Source organism: Hemiscyllium ocellatum, chromosome 6 (genome assembly GCF_020745735.1).
Source record: "Hemiscyllium ocellatum isolate sHemOce1 chromosome 6, sHemOce1.pat.X.cur, whole genome shotgun sequence".
Classification (NCBI taxonomy): Eukaryota; Metazoa; Chordata; class Chondrichthyes; order Orectolobiformes; family Hemiscylliidae; genus Hemiscyllium; species Hemiscyllium ocellatum.
The window spans coordinates 58178896-58199367 of record NC_083406.1 but is presented as its reverse complement, the minus strand read 5'-3'; the positions used below and the strand labels follow the sequence as shown (position 1 = coordinate 58199367).

Below are 20472 nucleotides of genomic sequence, written 5' to 3'. Positions count from 1 at the left end.
CAACACTGTGTGGCCAGGTTGTACCTCTTGTGTATCAATGCTAGTGAATATGAGGATATATCCACTGAGAAATATGAGGATACTATAATCTTTGATGGGTTTGTCAAGACCTTGCCAATAACAGCCAGCATTCTGCCCTCCATTAAAGTTATGTGATGCAAACATTCTTAGATTCACCCATTAACTACTGCTGACTTCAGTTGTGCATTACTTTGACAAGAGAGAAGGAAATATACCAGTAAGTGAGGCAAACTTTGTTTGGATGATATGACCATTGTGGTTGAATAGGTGATTGGAGTGCCCTAGCTATAAGAAGGAGATTTGAATCTCACAACAGTGTGAAGTATAGAGAACCATATGAATACTAGCTGTGACTCTTGATTGATTGATGAATTGGCAAGTGAGTGGAAGACTGCTGGATTGAGTAATGTCTGAGGCTATTGCAGTAAATTGTTTGATAAGTCACTTGTATTCATTGATCTTGAATACTTGCAAGGTCATTTAACTTCTTGTGTCACTCCATCCCCCATATTGTCTTCCACAGCCATGTGTTCTCATTGCCTTTTGATGATGGATCTGTGGATGTGGGGCTTTCCTCCTCTCTTCTACCTGCACTGTCAGCACCTGCAGCACAGCATTTGAAAATTGTGGGGTCTACTCTCTCTGTTATTCTGCAATCCTCAGCGTTCCACATGGCCAATTCCTTTAAAATTATGACTCCTAGCACCTACTGCAGCCAAGTTGATCTTCCCTTTAAAAGGTACAAGCTAGCTCTATACAGTTCAAGCTAATTGTAAATGGTACAAATATGTTTAATTTTGGCCCCCTGTTCATATCACAATAACATTTCCAGCCTTTTCTTCACAGCACTCCAACTTTTATTCTCTTCTACCTTCTACAGCCAATGAACAACACAGTTAATATTGGATACAAGCAGAAATCTTTATTCCTATCAACTGTCTCCTTTTAGACAGTTCCTCATGGTTGAGAATATCTTATTTTCATACTTGAAGTGAGTGATTTCTCAGAATACTGAAGAATCTAATGCACAATCTCTGTCTCTGTTAGGGGAGTAAGAGGATGAGGAGCCGGAATTGCCACATGCTACCTTCTCTGTCGACACTTGACTTCAGCTCATGATCAGCAATGGGATTTGAGGCATAGAATTCCTTCGCAGATGCTTTCCCTCCACTTTGGACTAGAGTCATGAGCTAGTTTCCCAGGTGTCAATGGGAATGATGCAGATTTTCAAGGAGGCTCTGAAGATGTCCTTGAAACAATTACTTTGTCCTCTTGGGATCTGTTTGCCCTGTCAAAGCTTCAGGCAGACCATTTGTTACATAAGGCCCAGGTAGGCATGTGAACAATATGGACTGCTCAACAGAGTTGGCCAAGAGTGATGCTAAGGATGTTGACCTGAGTGAGCACACTGAAAATAATACACTTTGCTGCAAATGAATTCAAGATGTGGCTGGTGGTTCTTCTCCAGGGCTTTGTGCTGCCTACTGCTGAACTGTGGACCATGGAAGAGGATAACTGCTCTGTAAACTATGAACTTGCTGCTCTGTTTGGACAGTGATGTATCAAGAAGCCTACATTAATTATGTGTCACATTCTCTATGTCGTTTGTCAGGAATTATCAAATTTAGCTCTGAACTGCAGACCTATCTGCCCTCTCAAGGAAATGTAAATAATTCTCTGGCAGTACCTGACAGGAAAATACATTGGTTCTTCCTGATGTCCTGGTTATCAATGACAAGCAATGACATCCCAAACAGATTAATTGGATATCTATCTCATTGTTGTTTTTAAAGCACCTGGTGTGTGCAAATTACCTGCCATGTTTGTCTTCTTATCAACAATGAGTGCAATTCTCAAATTATTAATTGGTTGTTAATATACTTTGTGAAACCCTAAGGACGTTAAATGATTGCAAGTTGTTCAATCCTTTTCTGCATTCTCACCAAACTTAATATATATTCATAGTATAGATTGAACAGACCACCTTTCTCCATTGATGTAGTTCCAATACAAATTAATCCTAATACTTCTTCAGTTTCTGTCCAAAGGCATGTCTGACTCAATTTTCACCACAGGTAAGGTAAGTAGGCTGGTCCTGAATCCATACAATTGGAACTGGGATCAAACCCTATATTGTTTGCACCACTTTGACCTATTTGACTAATGTAGCCAGAGGCCTGGCTGACCAAACTTGCCATTTACCAAAAATGGTCAGGAATACTTACCACTCTTTTCCTGTTGTGGTTATGTCTAGGATACTCTCTGACCATCTTCCCATTAGGTGGCCAACACATCCACAAATGTCAGGTGATGGTCCCTTTTAACACATATTTGGAACTCTATGACATACCGAGGACCCATTGGAATTTAATAAAAGTACCAAATACAATGTGCAGGCTGTGCCACTATCAGTTAACAACCAGCTGGACAGGAACCCAACAGGTTAATTATAATTAATTTAGGGGACCATGACAAATGGACCCTCTGAGTTTCATAAAACTAGACTGAGCAGCTGCCACTCTGGCTCCATCCCTCCTGCATGTAGTGTGTATGCTTCATATCTTGTCACAAACCTACCCAGAGGCTTAGTCTAGCTATCCAATGTCATAAGAACGCAATTTGCCTCCATGGTGCATATTTCCCTCCTCCATTCCACTACTAATGAATCCAGTCCTCTAAGAAGATTGGCAACCACCTGGTTAGGGAAAAAAGTATCCCAAAATCTTGTAATTTGCCTTTTTAAACTGATAAGTTATAGAGTAATATAACAACTAAAGTCTAGTTGAAGTGATTATCCACAGGGTGTAAGAGGTGCATTTAACAAATACATAATGATTATGAAATTTAATTTTAAGAAAGGCAAAGTTTGTAAATACATGAAATCTAACCCTACGGGCTACATCTAATTTAGCGAAGAATGACGTAAAATTTAGCAGATTAGCTGTTTCTTACCGTCACAGGTCTTGTTATATTCAAAATTTTCTTGCTGTTGATTTTTCAGCCTGCACTGAAATCTATGTTGCCAAAACTCCGGGAACCAGGGATTACTGAAGTGAGTCTCTGGCCGCAGCTCAAGGTAGTAATCATCAAACCATGTTACATCAGGAGACTGGAGTTTGATTGTTATACCTCCAGCTGCCTCTCGCTGGTAGCCATCTGTCACATCATACCTATCTGCCCAGCCATCACTGTAATGCACAAGAGATAAATCAGTGTTAAAAGGTCATTAAAATGTGCATTCATAGAGGTGTAAAAATAAAGACATGGCTTTTATTTACAAATATAATGCAAATAGACAAGCTGTTAATATTATGCAAAACAAGGTAAATGAGCTTGTATCACAGATTGAAATTAGCAGGTACGATGTGGGTGTCATAGAGATGTGACTGCAAGGGGATCAGGGTTGGGAACAAAATATCCAAGGATTCAATTGGATAGGCAGATAGGTGAAAAATTAAATTGATAGCAAGAACTGATACAGAGACGGAAGATATAGAATCTGTGTGTTAAAGAACCGCAAATGAGAAAAGACCCGATGAGAGTTGTGCAGAGGCCATCTTGCGGTATTCAACAAGTGGGACAGAAGATAAATCAGGAGACAGAAAAATCACGTAACAAAGATGCTACAGTTAGTTCTGCTACACCTCGTGTTTCTTCAATGCAAATTGGCTATAATGCAATGAAAGAATTTGTAGAATGCGACTTTTCCTTACCTGTCTTGGCTGTAACACGATTCTGGTTCCATTAGTTTAAATGGTGCTGCTACTATGTGATTTTCAGATAATGTGGTGTTGCATGGGAACTGAGTTATCGCATTATATTAGAACCAACTGTATTACAATAACCATGGGTGACTTCAATATGCAGATTGACTGCGAAAAAAGGTTGCCAGCGAATCTCAAAAAAAATTTGTTGAATGTCTACAAGATAGTTTTGTGGAGCAGATTATGGTATAACTCATTGGGGAACAGGCATTTCTGCATTTGATGATGCTTAATGAGGCAGACTTGATTAGGGAGATCTTACTGAAGTAACCCCTAAAGGGCAGTGACCATAATGATAGAATTCACCTTGCAGTTTGACAGGAAGAATAATGAATCAGGCTTAATGATATTACAGTTGAGTAAGGGCAACTGCAAAGTCAGGTGGTCAAAAACAACCACCTAACTATCTTAAAGCCATTTTCAAGTATTAGGCCCATATCCTTTATGCCCTGGCATCTCAATAATTCTTGAATGTTTCTGCCTCTACTACCCTTCCAGGCAGTGAGTTCCAGATTTCCACCAACCTCTGGATCAAAGCATTTTCTCGTCATATCTCATCTAAACCTCCTGACCTTTCCTTAAATCTATGTCTCCTGGTCATTGAGCCATCCACCAAGTGGAAATGTTTCTTCCTGCCTATGTTATCTATGCCCCTCAAATTTTTGCACCTCAATTGTGTCACCATACTACCTCATCTCACAACTCCAGTCTATCCAATTTCTCTTTCTAAGTGAATTCTTCAGCGAGGCAACATCATGGTAAACCCAGAACTGCACACAATACTCTAGCTCTGGCCTAACCAACATTTTCTACAATTCCAGAATAACTTGCCTGGTCTTAAACTCCATGCCGTGACTAATCAGGGCAAGTATACCAAATGCCTTCTTAACCATTCTATTCAGTGTCTCCATCATAGCTATAAGATTAATATCTATTAACTACTATATCAGTTTGCATGTGTCTCAGATAGATCTAGAGATTATTACCTTGGATGTTCGGCTTTATAATTTAGTTCCTAAATGGTCAATATCTTTCAGCAAAATTCCCTTTCTTATCCAATCAATATCATTGTTACCACCATGGACACTGAGATCAGTATCCCTCCCCTCCTGAGTTATGTACGTAAAATAGCAAACTACTGGATATCCACTCTTTATCTGGGGAAAATGATGAGGGATATTGTGCCCATATCCAAGGGAATAATACCACTTTTCAATAGCTGTCCTTGAGGTAAGTATGAACAGTTGGAAGACCTTGCTTTTTGAGACTAAGTGAGGATTTGGGCTGAAAGTAGGAGGTATTTAGGTTGGATTTTGTCACACAATTGTTTTTATCAACTCCTTACATTTTTATGTATAGATAAAACAACAAATTTTATGTGTTGGCTGACAAGTAGTTCTGTCCTCTGCATGGACCTTCCAAGCTCCAACTTCTGGGTGCCATATTTAGAAGGTACCCATTCAATATTTCACTCTTTGCAAGCCAAAAGCACTATTCAACCTCTGCTCATCACTCTCATCTACACCTAGAGACATCAGAAACTAGAAAAACAGCAGCACATTGGTGGTATCACCCTAGGGGTGCTCTTGACATTGCCTTAGAAAGAAGGCAAGTGCTCTTCTTGATGTTGGCAACAAGAGGCCATCTTGACTGATGCAGGCAGCTTGGATAGAGGTGGCTATGGAGGTCAGCATTCACAAGTTGTTCAGGAGAAACTGGATCCAGTGCCACAAAAGGATAAATGATCTGCTGCATTCTGTTGAGTTATGCCCCACTGTTTACTTAATGGTTCATGCCCATAAGGGTGTTAGTCAGCATTGTAATTTTGCCTCTGTATAGACTGTCACACACAAGATTGGGTACCAAGCATTGACTCACATGCAATGCACGTTTGTCACTTCATTTCAGCAATCAATATAACGTTACTGACTCCACTATGGTTCTGCTTCTCATACTTCTTCCAGAGTTCACACTTAAAATCTAAAAAGAAGTACAATACCAAGCAGCTCAGGCACCACCATATCACCGATCTTTCATCTCAATGAGGAGAATGCATTTATCACTAAAGGTTTGCATGGGCTAAGGATATCCTAATAAAGCATAGTTTCGGGATGAACATTTCACAGGTATTTCAGGCACGCATATCATATACTTGTGTCCATATACTAATGTCTCAAAGCTCTGAGTGCCACATGGCACCTTCTAATTGCTGTGATAGTTAAGGCAACTTGGCTTGATGAACAGAACAAACTGTATATCTTTCTTTTCACAGGCATTGGTGAAGCTACTTGAGTGCATCCTGGTGGGAATATATCACACACACCTCCAATTGAGGTTGAAAAGAGTGGGTGGAGAAAAAGATTAATGATTCTTGATCTTAAGCGGCACAGGAATAGCAATTCCTTCCAGCTCTGTAGTTGCAAATCTACCTGATGGTGGCAAATGTAGCTATCAGCTTCTCTAGTCATGCAAAGATGTCTCCCTCACTGCCTTTCACTTAGCTGTAGGTAGCTGCATTTCCTCTTGTATAGCCACTCTCACCAGACTGCTGAACAATGCTGGTTCCCTTCTTCATATGACAATGCAACTAAACCTGTAGTCCCCTGAAACCCATGTCTCTGGATTTGTTGGCATTGTTCATCTTTTCTTTTCCTCCTCCTTAATCTTATAACAACAAATACAGTTTTAGATTAACTTAGTCAAATATCTAACATAGAAGAACTTGTATGTACAGAAACATTAAAATTGAGACGCTTATTTCCTATTTTAGATATTGACATAGTTAAATGTACTCTTTAGGCCCTTATCAGGCTGTTGATGTCTTGGATGAAAGCCTGCTCCACAGCCACCTCTATGTGGTAAGCTGCATACTATCTTATCCATAACTGTCTCTTTCTAATGCTTCCTCGTACATGCTTGTAGCTTTGAACTTTACATCATTTTCCAAGCATTTGGCAATTAGCAGTATTTAATTCTAGATGGCCTTCATTATCCTATGATACAGCATTTGGAAATGTTAGAACTTATGCACCTTTTCTCCTATTCTGAGCTTCCCTCAGTATGATGCTTTTGACTGAGTGCTCTCGCAATAGTAATCTTTCAAATCCATCATATGGGCGGGCTTGTGCTGTGCAGGAACACATGAAACAGATATGCAGCCCCTTCCATTCACATTGCACATTCTTAGAGAGGCCTTAATTTGGAAACTGATTTGGAGAAAAATAGGGCTAATAAACTTCACCTTTAAGTTATTAATTCTCTACCCTCTCACTCTAGAATACTAATTTCCTTCCATAAATGGAAATGGCTTTCACCTTTTCTTTGGTACCCTCTGTCTTTTTCTATAAATTTCCTTGACTAACAGTCCTTTCAGAATCCCACTAGATATTTCTGCTCTTGTCCCTGATCTCAATTCTACTCCGATCCCTATGTCCAGCCATACCTTTACATAACCCATTCCACCAGTTTGCTCTCCCTGCCCAGTGTGCGTAGTTATCCCAGTCCCAGTCTGGGATATGCAGCTCCCACCACCTTCATTTACTTTGTCCCTTTCACTGTTATCCTCCCCAAAGCATTTGTTTGGCTGCCTCCATTTTCCAGATCCTTGCAATTATCTCAAAAGCAATGTCCTTTACATGAAGAGAAGAGATAAGATACAAGCAGGGAGATTGTTTGCACTGGCAGGTGAAACTAGAATTAGGGGCAAAGCTTCAAACTAACGGCGAGCAGATTTAGGACTGAGTTGAGGAGGAACTTCATTGTTGGAAAACTGAAGTTGTACCTCCTGCCACCCTTCTAAGAGCTCCAGATGGACCTGAAACATTCCACGCAGTACAGTAATGAAATCTTGTCTCACTGTCAGCATGGAGATATAATAGGTAAGGATGGGGAGTCAGCAATGGGATGAAATTGCCATCAATATGTGAAGCCAGCAGTAAGCCTAGTCACCTGATTTTTGCTGCGACTCCATTTTCAGCAATGAGGATAGATTGAAGGAGTTGGGACTATTCTTCTTGGAAGAGGAAGCATAAGTGATTTGATAGAGGTTTTCAAAATCATGAGCGGGCTGGATAGAGTAAATGGGGAGAAGGTGTTGCCACTCATAAAAGAAAAAAGAACGAGGAGGTATAGATTTAAAGTGATATAAGAAATAACTTCAAGGTATGGAATGTGATGCCTGAAAACGTGGACACAACTTCAAATCAAGTATTCAAGACAGTAGCAGATAATTATTTGGATAGAAGTGGTGTGTAGAGATTAGAGGAAGAGGCAGAAGATTGACATTAGGTAATAGAATGAGTGCAGACACAATGGGCTAAATGGCCTCTCTCCTGCACTGAAATAATTCTGATATTCAATTTTAGGTACAATAGTGAAGGAAAATCCAATTTTTATCACATTGGTTCAAAATAGAATTTTTTTAGCACCATCCTCATTAGTTCAAAATGAACTCAATATGCAAATCCTGTCAGTGGACCATGCAGTTTCAATGAACACCTTCCTGTCCCACTACTGCTATTTTGTATTGACAGTGGGGTTTTTAAATTATTTACCACATTTGTCTGAAAAGTAAGACAACATTACAGATCATATCAAGATTGCTTGTAGTACTGTCCTGGTGATATTAGGTACAGGGAGTATTGCTAATGCTTCTGCTTTATCAAATTTTAACCTTGTGAACATTCACAATTATACACACATCAGATAAAGGGTCAGTATAAATGAGCTGCAAATGTGTTGCTGGTCAAAGCACAGCAGGTTAGGCAGCATCTCAGGAATAGAGAATTCGACGTTTCGAGCATAAGCCCTTCATCAGGAATAAGAGAGAGAGAGCCAAGCCGGCTGAGATAAAAGGTAGGGAGGAGGGACTAGGGGGAGGGGCGATGGAGGTGGGATAGGTGGAAGGAGGTCAAGGTGAGGGTGATAGGCCGGAGTGGGGTGGGGGCGGAGAGGTCAGGAAGAGGATTGCAGGTTAGGAGGGCGGTGCTGAGTTGAGGGAACCGACTGAGACAAGGTGGGGGGAGGGGAAATGAGGAAGCTGGAGAAATCTGAATTCATACCTTGTGGTTGGAGGGTTCCCAGGCGGAAGATGAGGCGCTCCTCCTCCAGCCGTCGTGTAGTTGTGTTCTGCCGGTGGAGGAGTCCAAGGACCTGCATGTCCTCGGTGGACATGCAGGTCCTTGGACTCCTCCACCGGCAGAACACAACTACACGACGGCTGGAGGAGGAGCGCCTCATCTTCCGCCTGGGAACCCTCCAACCACAAGGTATGAATTCAGATTTCTCCAGCTTCCTCATTTCCCCTCCCCCCACCTTGTCTCAGTCGGTTCCCTCAACTCAGCACCGCCCTCCTAACCTGCAATCCTCTTCCTGACCTCTCCGCCCCCACCCCACTCCGGCCTATCACCCTCACCTTGACCTCCTTCCACCTATCCCACCTCCATCGCCCCTCCCCCTAGTCCCTCCTCCCTACCTTTTATCTCAGCCGGCTTGGCTCTCTCTCTCTTATTCCTGATGAAGGGCTTATGCTCGAAACGTCGAATTCTCTATTCCTGAGATGCTGCCTAACCTGCTGTGCTTTGACCAGCAACACATTTGCAGCTGTGATCTCCAGCATCTGCAGACCTCATTTTTTACTCAGTATAAATGAGCTCAGGATTGATAATCCACTATTAATTATCAGGAAAGTGCATCAATAATTTATGATAACTTGAAGTATAATATTGATATATTCTATATGCAGCAATATAGTAGCTAGAAATATGTAATAAATGTACTACTTGGATGATTGATATTTCAGCTAGTTTCTGTGACAGTTTGGTAAATTAATTAAACTTCAGTATAAATATCTTTAGATGTTCAGCTGACCTAATTGTACTGCTAACAGCTGTTCTATCTAAATATTAAAATAGAATATTAACCTTTACATTTTCTAAACCATGATTTTTTATTAATAAATTTAATTCCACAGTGATTAGTATTCTGATAAAATTATTTTCTTCCAACAGTTAAACCCCCAAGCATAGATATCACTGCATGCAACTAGCAGGAGGCTTAGCTAAACAGACAGATTGGGACCTCAAGCTTTCACAACAAAAGGTTGATTTTGATCAGTGCAGTAACTTTGATGTACAACTCAGCCAAATAATTTCCCAGCACAAAACACTAACAAAGAAATTAAAGAATCTGTCTCTTTTTCTTCTCCCCATTTCTCCAGGCCTCAAGTTTGTCTTGTGTTGTAAATAGTCACAGGACAGGTTGACTAAGTAACTGCCAGAGGCCATGTTTGGTATCTCGTAAGGATGACAGATAGGATTCAAAATTTGATTGAGAACCATGATCAGGCCTAGCTCCAGCACTGAGGTATCTGCTATCTAGTGTAGCTAATGGAGAGAGATGGCACCTTAAGGTGGAGGTATGTTCTGAACACACTTTTCAGGAACCTTCTAAAAGTAAATGTTCAATGCAACTGAACCATGATTGTAGAGGGGAAGCAGGACCACTGGACAACTTGTAGTTGCAGCTGTAGCAAAGTAGATAGAGCAGTTTCTGTCTCAAATTGATCCTGAATTTTGGTCTCTTTCCCTCAGTCTGTGTCCAGGCTCCGATCAGCCTGGAGGTGTATTGGCTTTAATAGGCCTTTGAACTGTGAAGATGTTGGCAAGCTGGTTGGTCTGGGAATTTCTGGGTTTAGTCTCCAATCCCATCACCACCAAAGTTCAGTTCCTTCAAACACTCTACCTTCAATGGCAATAATACTGTATTGTTGAAGTTGGATAGAGGGTGGGGGTGACATCAAGGATAATGGCTTTCGTTTTCCCAATATTGGGAGAAACAGTTTCATCTAGGAGTGGCTTTCAGACAAGCATCTTGATAACACAAAGGCAGTGTAAAGAGCTGATGGAGAGATAAAACTGGGTATCACCAGCCTACATATAAAATGTATCTATGTCTTTGGATGATGTTACCAAGGAACTGACAAAGAGGAGAGTGAGCGATAGAACCTCAAGTAATGCTATAGAGGTGAGAAGATAACCCATTGCTTGTTAAACTCAAACTTTGATTTGACAGGTAGGATTGTAGGAGTACCATCAAGTCAAGACAGTCCATGAGCAATTAGATTGCGGTGAGATATTGGAGAAAAATGATATTAAAAAGAGAAAATACTTGAGAAACTCGGCAGGCCTGACAGCATCCACAGAGAGAAAAACAGTTATTGATTCAATCAAAGAGAGTGACACTAGGTTGAATGGCTTTAGTAGGAAAAGGAAGCATATTGTTCAAGGATTGGATGTAGGATGGAGTGGGTGAGATAATTGACAGTGGATTTCTTGAGGGGCAATGAAATTTAAAGGATGAAGGGCAGTATCTGAGAAGAGACATTCATTCACAATTGTCAGTTATCATGGGAACCAGAGAGGGAGGTTGAGTGATCAGTAATTTAGTGGGAAATATTGGATATCATAGACAAGCTGAGCTTTTAAGAAAATATATGCAAAGTCAGAAGAGAAAACAAAACTTCAGGTTCTGGGATAAGGGCTATGGAGGTAATGCTAAGTGTAGAGGTTAAATATCACACAACACCAGGTTATAGTCCAACAGCTTTATTTGGAAGTATGAGCTTTCGGAGCGCTGCTCCTTTATCAGATAGCTAGTGGGGCAGGATCATAAAATACAGAACATATAGCAAAAGATCACAGTGTCATGCAATTGAAATGGTACATTGAACAAACCTGGATTGCTGTTAAGTCTTTCTTCTTTTTAGAATGGGTTGCTGGTTTCAATTCATTAATATGTAAATCCCAGAACTTCTTTTAAGTCACATTCCCAAGATAACTTAAGGTTTCATAAAAAAAGGTGACATCTCAGCTTAGACAAGGTATTAAACTTATGAGACTAGAGTCGGTCTGTATCCCAATCTTGAGTTAGACTGGTTTTATTTCCAAAGCAGGAATTTATATAATGTTATATAGATTGACTGCCTGCATTGTGCTTTTTGAGAAAAAAAGAAAGAATTTTTGAGAAAAAAGAATGGAATGTATCTGCAAATGCAATTCTGAAAATGTGAGAGAGTGTGTGCATGTCAGCATCTGCGTGTGTGTGTGTGTGTGTGTGTGTGTGCGCGCGCATGAGTGTGAGAGTGCATGACAGTGTATGTGCTTGAACGTGTGTAAGCATCGGTGAGAGTGTGGAGGGGTGAATGTGTGTGTGTCTGAGAGAGAGTGAGTGTATGATAGAGGGTCTGCGTGAGTGTGCGAGTATGTAAGAGCTTGTGTGCAGGTTATATTCGTGTGTGTGTGTGTGTATGTATTTGTGTGTGTGTGTGAGAGAGTGTATAGTGTAGTGGGATCACTTGTGGTGTGACATGAACCCAAGGTCCCAGTTGAGGCTGTCTTCATAAGTACCAAACTTGGTTATCAGCCTCTGTTCGGTCACTCTGAATATATCCCAAAGACCACCTTGGAGGATGGTCACCCGAAGATCTGAGGCCGAATGTCCCTGACTGCTGAAGTGTTCCCCAACTGGAAAGGATCATCCCTGTCTGATGACTGTTGCTCGTTTTCCACTCATCCGTTGTTGTAGCGTCTGCATGGTCTCGTCAATGTCCCATGCCTCGGGAATCCTCACCTGCAGCTTATGAGATAGAGGATGTTGGCTGAGTCACATGAGTACCTGCTGCAGACACAGTGAGTGGTGTTCCCACATGTAATGGTGGTATCCGTGTCGACACTCTGACAGACGTTGCCGTGACAGAGTTGTGAGGCATTGCGGTTTACGTTGTCCTGAAGGCTGGGCAGTTTGCAGCGAACAATGATCTGCTGGTGGTTGTTTAAAGGCGAGAAGTGGAGGCATGAGGAAGGTCTTGCTGAGGTGCTCATCCTCATCGATAATGTGGTGCAGGCTGCAAAGAATATGGCATACCTTTTCCACTCACAGGAAGTATTGGACAACAAAGGGTACCCTTTCAGTTGCATCCCATGTCTTTCTCCTGAGGAGGTTATTAGGGTTTCTTGCTGTTGCACATCAGAACTGGTGATTGATGAGTTGAGCATCGTACCCTGTTCTTATGAGGGTGTCCTTCAGCAGCTTCAGGTATCGTTGTGAGCTGCCTCATCTGAACAGACCCTGTATATGCAGAGGGCGTAAAACTGAAACCTGCAACCCATTCTAAAAGATGAAAGACCTAACAGCAACTAGGTTTGTTCAATACATCATTTTAATTCCATGACACTGTGATGTTTTGCTATAAATTCTGTGCCTTATGATCCTGCCACACTGTAATTACCTGATGAAGGAGCAGCACTCTGAAGCTAGTACTTCTAAATAAACTTGTTAGACTATAACCTGGTGTTGTATGATTTTTAACTTTGTCCATCCCAGTCCAAAACCGGCAACTCCACATCAAGTTTAGAGATGTCAGCAAGTAAAGTAGAAAAAAGAAGTTGTTGTCAAAGATGTTGTCAGGCTCCTCACATTTGTTGGAAGTGAGCATAGAGAGTGACTTAATGACATGCCTATTAGTGAGGCCCATAGCGGTGCAGTCGGTGTGGGTTGCTCAACTAATTCTTTGTCAGAAATATTTAAGGTGAGAACGCAATGAAGGATCAAAGATAAGCTCTATACCTAGCTAACAACCAGGAAAGGAGTAAATAAACCACTCCTCCAGACAATGGCATCAAAACAGGACATGAGACATGGAATAAGCAAATTGGCAACTGCAAAGTTACCACAGCATATTGAGGTGAGATAGTTACCAGCTTGAAAGGACAGTTGTAAGTGACTCAGAAAGTAATGCAGAGAGAGGAAATTTTCCAGAAGTGCTTATTGCTAAAACATTCTTGATGTCAATAATAATTATTATTTCCTTATGATTTCCTGCAATCTTCTATAAAAGTTATAGCAGATGATAAGGAAAACTTCAAAGAAATTCAAAGTGAATATGTCCATGCTTAAACAAGTGGCCTGGATTCCCAGTTGCTGCTTTGACCCAGCCAAAGATATTTTCCCTGGTTCAGAATATTTAGTTAGTGAGAATGTGTTCCTAATGGCATCCACACCAATAAGTGGGAGTCCCTCAATATTGTAATAGCAGAATATATATCAGTGCTATTGCCTAACCACTTTTATAGAACCATAATAAAGGAGTGGAAGATTCTCAGATTACAGCTATATTTTTGCTTAAGTTAGAGTTGATGCAGAGTCTCTTCAAAAATTGAAGAACTGTAGTGAAATGGATGGAGATCAAAACTCTCCCTTTTCTCCTCTCAGGAACTTGAGGACTTTTCTGCCTAAACCACAGGTCTGCCAGTAGAATGTTCTCATGATTCAGGGGAACAGAAAGTTAGGGGAGGAGAAACTGGAGGAACAATCTGTGTACCACTTCCAGCTGTCTAGCCGCATAATATTTGCATGCTTGAGAAGAAAAGTAATCCTGACAGGAGCGGAAGGATGATTACTAAAATCAAAGGAACAAGCAATAGTAATCCTTGCTACCAAATTTACACCGTTATCTCTGCCTTTATTCCACTCACGTTGGGCAGTTGTAACTGACTATAATTTTTATGCTGCATTGAAGTCAATAACAAATGAGGAAATAAATTACAAATAAAATTATTTCACAGAGGTTTGTTAGACTAAAATATCTGCCACACGAAACAGATGAGACTGGGACTATTGCAATTTTAAAGGGAAACATAAATCCAAAGCAAGATACAATTCCATAGAGTGCAGGGCAGTGGGATTAGTTTTGGATTGTCCTAAAAAACAGCCAGCGTGGGCAAAGTGGGCCAAATAGCTTCTTTCTATTTTGCAAATCATTTTGATACATATTAGACATTTGAGTTTAATTATATGTCTTTGAGATCTGTAATGAGAGAGCTTACTGCATGCAAGCATGAGTATTAAACAATCAAATATAATAGAAGTGTCTAATAATGCCATGTTGCTAATACAAAATCATGTCATCAGACCTGGCTACAAATTAACCATTCAAACTTAATTATATGTGAAAAAAAAAGCAGTACTTCTTGTTCTGTTTTATATTGTTTGGCATATTGTTAGACTCCCTGCTCTGTGCAATATAGTAGCTGAAGAGTAGAATGTATAATCACAAGTTCTTCCAAACTTTTGCAAAGGCTGCTATTAAATTGTTCATATAGAGGTGAATGAGGACAATTTGGTTTTTCAAAGTTCATCCTGAGAAATTGGTCATCAACTTTATGTGACTCTTATTTTCTGAGATCAAGAACTCACTCTGTTGGATCTAGTGTTCACATCAGGAAACTCTGTAAAATGAAATTGCAACAGAGAGCAGCAGGAAGGACAGGGAAGGAAGTTACAATGGAGAATGAACTCTAATAGACCACAAAGGTGACAGATTCATGCAGAGAAGAGCTTTTCTGGGTAAAAGATAATGAGCGACCTGAAGAAAGTAATTGCCAACCAGCAGTGTTCAGAGGATGGGTCATGTAGAGTAGCTGTGAGAAATTGTTCCTGCAGTGACACAAGGGACCCATAAACAATCACATATAAACTATTTGTTGAATGCCCCCATATGTTTTTGAATAAGTAATACAATCATGTTGTAAGAAGAAAACATCTAATTCTTTTACCAAAATTAATTGCCTAGGAATTGCGCCATCTCAATCCCATATTTCAAACACAGTGCAGCATACTGGAATTTCAAAGTAACAGACCAAGAGCACATAAATATTCCAGCTGGAAGTGTGCTACTCACAATATTGTGTTAGCACAAACAAGGAGTACCTGAAGCAGATGTCTAACTTTTTACAATTAGGGTGATAAAACTGTTTGAGTTCCCTGCTCAATCCCAGCAGGATAACGGTCATAGAAAAGAGGAGTGGGATGAGGCTGACATGTAATAAAGATGGTTAGGTAATTGAGCAGAAAAGAGATTGTGTGATGATTAATAGTATCTTTGGATTGTGGGCAATGGGGATTTGGGATTGAGAGAAGGCAGGAAGGAGATTTAAGTGGTAAAGGGAAATAAGAAAAAGACCAAAGGAAGAGGCAAAGGGAAGTAATTTGAAGATGCCATTGAAAGTGTGCTTTAATAGGCAGGCATATGCAATCTATTTTTCCCTGTGGAGTATTTAGTGGTGTGTGCATTATTTCAGATTAAAAATAATAGTCAAAATTCATACCTCTGTTCTTATCATCTGTGTAAAATAATACTTACTGTGGCTATTTAAGTGATAGTTAAAATATAGAATTGCCATCAATATAAATTACATAGTCTGATTTAGGACTGAGGTCAAGCAAATTGATTTCAAGCGAGTGAGATGGCACCATCTCAAAGAAGTAATTACTGCTTTAGCTTCACATCAGCTTCTCTACAACTGCAAACTTTGCAGATTATTGTTGGACCACCTGGGACATTTTAAACGATTTAAATAATGGCAAACAGCCAGCTTTCTTGTCAGCTTTTCATGCTAACATTAAAATTTTATCTGATGTTTGCATGCTGTGAATGATGCTTTACATATACATTCAAAACTGTCTGAACAGAAAATCGCATATAAGAATCATGAAAGACAAGAGTGCCAATACCACATTTCAGGTAGGAATCGATCTTAATGTAGCAGCACTATGAGATTATCAGTCGGAAATATAATTTGTGTTCATGGCTCTTACCTATGGTCTCCTAACTCCATTTAACAATGAACTGCAAACATTGCAAAGCAGGTCAATTAAATTAATGTCAGAGATTCTAATTTGAACTAGAAATGCATTACCTGTAATTAACAGAGATTAGATAACACTGCGCATTATAATGATGACTCATTCCAAAATGTTCATGAAACAGCATCATCCAGTCAGCAAGTATAAGCAATGTTTTCTCAGAACAAAGCCATCTAATTTTCCATGAGATACTGCAGATGTGCGATAAATCTTGTCTCAGTTCAAAATAGTTTTTAATATACTCAAACTATAACCCTGCTGAATGCATTAATAGTACACAGAGTTTATCAATGGGGTACAAGCATCATAGGTATAATATCAATTTAAGTTATCAAGTGAATTGCTTTAAGTATAAAAATTGGCTTCAATAATTTTTACTACTTTTATTTTTTCTCAGGAATCTGGAGTGAGCTAAGGATATGCTTGACAAAGGACATATAAACAAGATAGTTACCCTCAAAGTGAGCAGACGGACCGTGATGTGTGACTTACACCAGCCTGTTGATTGGAATACAGGCATCACGCCAATATCATGTTGCTTGTTCATTTGAATAATCTCTGCATCCTGCAAATGCTATCATTCTGCTCATTAGCTGGACACAGCAGCAGGAATCCAGTGCAGTGAGTGTCTAGAACCACTTAGAGTTAATCTGTAGCATTTAAAGCTAGTCCACAGTTCTTAAAGGGAAGGTGCATTGTTGCTTGAATAGGTTCTTGGAAGCCACTTGCTTATTCTGCATGCTTGTCTCTGAAATGTGAGAATGAGTTATCATAAACTCTAATCAAATAGACAGTCTCAGTGATGTCTTCGATGCAAGACTGACAGCAAACTGACAAATATTGCAACTATTTCCAGCTCAACTACTTGGCTACCTTGCTTTCTGAGTTCAACAGTGCTGATAGTTGATTACATAAGTATGGAATTGGGATTAGAACCGTTAAATGACTGGCTGATACCTTTGTGGACCAGAATGGCTTTAGTAGCACCATACAATCTTGCTGCTAGGGCTATTCTTTGTAAAAGATAAATACAAGGTATCTCCTATCCAATTCAAAAACTGGTCTGAACTATTTGCATGTAAATCATGGAACTAACATAATTTTCTGGGCTTTCGTAGGACTTTGGCTTGTCCTGAGTCTACCGGTGACAGTCCTGATTGCCTTTGGGAAACCTAAATCTAACAACAAATAAAAGATGGAGTTCTTAACCATGCCACTGATCCCTTTCTTTAGCGATCACTGACCTCTTGCTAGCTCTAATATCCAGGTCACATCTCCACTACCCAGTCCCCAATACTGATCTTGAGGACTGTGATCCATCTGTCAGATTTTTCAATGAGCCTTAATCATTACTATGAGGTTCACGTGTTCTTCCTTCAGACCTCCATATTCCAACTTAATTACTTACCTAGAGATTGAAGCATCAACCTGTGGGACTCTTTTTTGATATTTTTCATTAATATGAAGATCGAGGCCCAAAGATGGATGTTCTCAGACTCTCCATTTGAATGAGAGTTCAACACCCAGAAATGGACATTTCCAAATTCCTAAGTCGGTGACCAAGTGAGGCATGAAAAGAAATGATAATTTTCATGTGGTAATTCAAGCAAGGATGTCACTTTGAAGTAAGATGAAATAGATCATAGATCATAGAGTCATAGAGACGCACAGCACAGAAACAGACCCTTCAGTCCAATTCATCTACGCTGACCAGATATCCCAACCCAATCTAGTCCCTTTTGCCAACACCCAACCCATATCCCTCCAAACCCTTCCTCTTCGTATGCCCATCCAGATACCTTTTAAATGTTGTAATTGTACCAGCCTCCACCACTTCCTCTCTCAGCTCATTCCATACACGCAACACCATCTGAGTGAAAAAGGTTGTCTCTTAGGTCTCTTTTATATCTTTCCCCTTTCACCTGTTGCTCTGGAGTCCCACACCCCAGGGAAAAGACTTTGCCTATTTACCCTATCCATATCCCTCATGATTTTATAAACTTCTATAAGGTAACTCCTCAGTCTCTGACACTCCAGGGAAAACAGCCCCAGCCTACTCAACCTCTCCCTATAGCTCAAATCCTCCAACCCTGGCAACATTCTTGTAAATCTTTTCTGAATCCTTTCAAGTATCACAACATCCTTTTGATAGGAAGGAGACCAGTTATGAATGTTCATTCTCTTTTGCATACGTTACTTGCCACTCATCAGCCAGAGTAAATATTCTGTTTGCAAATTTTGTGTCTTCTTTCAGCATTACAATGCTTGACTACTGGAAAAGTACATTTTAACTAGAACTTAGAACTGTACAGCACAGGATTGGGCTTGTCGGTGCACAATGTTGTGCTGAACATGATGCCAAATTAATTAATTTTTGCCTGCCCTTGGTCCATTTCCCTCCATTCTTTGCATATTCATGTGCTTCTCTAAAAGTCCCTTAAAAGCCCCCATCATATCTGTGTCTTTTACTACCTATGGCAGTGCTTTCCGCACAGCTAGCACTCTGTGGAAAACACTTTGCCCCACACATCTCCTTTAAATGTTCCCCCTCTCACCTTAAATGCATGCCCCCTAGTATTAGACATGTCAACTCTGAGAAACAGATTCTGACTGTCAACTGCATCTGTGGATCTTATAATTTATAGAGTCTCCCATCGACCTCCACTATTCCAGAGAAAGTGTTTCTAGCTTCTCTTTATAGCTCATACCTTCAAATAAAGGCAGCATCCTGGTAAGCTTCTTCAAAGCCTCCCCAGCCTTCCTGCAATGTGGCAACCGGAATTGAATGCAGTACCCTAAGTGTGGCCTAACCACTATCTTAGAAAGTTGCAACACAACATTCTGACGTTTGAACTCAATTTCCTGATCAATAAAGGCAAGCATGCCATATGCCTTCTTTATCACTCTATCTACCTGAGTGGCCACTTTCAGGGAGCTATGGACTTGAACCCCAAGATTAGCACTGTTCAGGGTCCTGTCAGTAACTATATACTTTTCTATAACATTTGATCTCCCAAACAGCAGCACCTCGCACTTACCCAGATTAAATTCCATTCACCATTTCTTCACCCATATCAGCAACTACCAATAATGTTTGAAAGATTATTAATGTCTGAATTAGCATTATTTATTTTATTCATTCATGGAATATTGATGGATGCTGGTAAAGTTGTTGTCCACCTTTTATTATCTTTGTGAAGGTGCAAGTGAGCATGCTGAAGTCCTTGTGGCTCTTGTACACTTGCAGTACTGTTTGAGAAGGATTACAACATTTTGATCCAGCAACAGTGAAAGGATAGCAATATATTTTGAGGTATGAGACTGGAGGGGATTGCTAGAGATAGTGTTTCCACACTTGCACCCTCTTTCAACTACATGGTTGAGATTTGAGGTTTGAAAGATGTTGTTGAAGGATTATTGGTAAGGTGTTGCAATGCATCTTGTAGATGGCACACATTGTGGCCACAAACCTCAAATCTCTACCATCGAGTTGAAAGAGGGTGGCAAGTGTGGAAACACTATCTCTTGCAATCCCCTCCAAGTCTCATACTTAAAAATAATGCTTAAGATGATGGATGATTGGAGTCATTTTCTATGTCTTAGATGATATCAACTTTTTTAGTGTTGTTCTTGCAACTATTCTTATCCAAGAAAATGATAAGTAATTTACCAGCATCCTGGACTGGGGGTCATAGTAAGTTTCTGGTCAATGGTAACCATCAAGATGTTGATAGTGGGCAATTTAGCATTGGGAATGTCATTGAGTAGCACAGGGGATAGTTGGATTCTCTCTTGTTGACATTTTTCATTGCTTGACATTCATGTGGAGGAAAGTCACTTGACACTTCTCAGACAAAGCCTGAATGTTGTTTGGGTCTTGTTGCAAGTGTATACAAACTGTTTCATTTTCTGAGGCATTGAAAATGGGACTGAACATTGTCCAATCATCAATAAGCATTCTCACTCTGATCAGATAAAAATGGAA

General features: G+C 40.1%; 1 protein-coding gene across 2 annotated transcripts in view; it reads right to left on the bottom strand.

Annotated features, from left to right (window-relative positions):
• grm5b (glutamate receptor, metabotropic 5b) overlaps nucleotides 1–20472 on the bottom strand; it is a 551580-nt gene that overhangs the window by 174876 nt on the left and 356232 nt on the right. For both annotated transcript variants that reach the window (XM_060826597.1, XM_060826598.1), the window contains exon 3: nucleotides 2974–3209. In XM_060826597.1, coding sequence (XP_060682580.1) covers nucleotides 2974–3209 — 236 coding nt within the window. The remainder of the gene's footprint in view (nucleotides 1–2973; nucleotides 3210–20472) is intronic.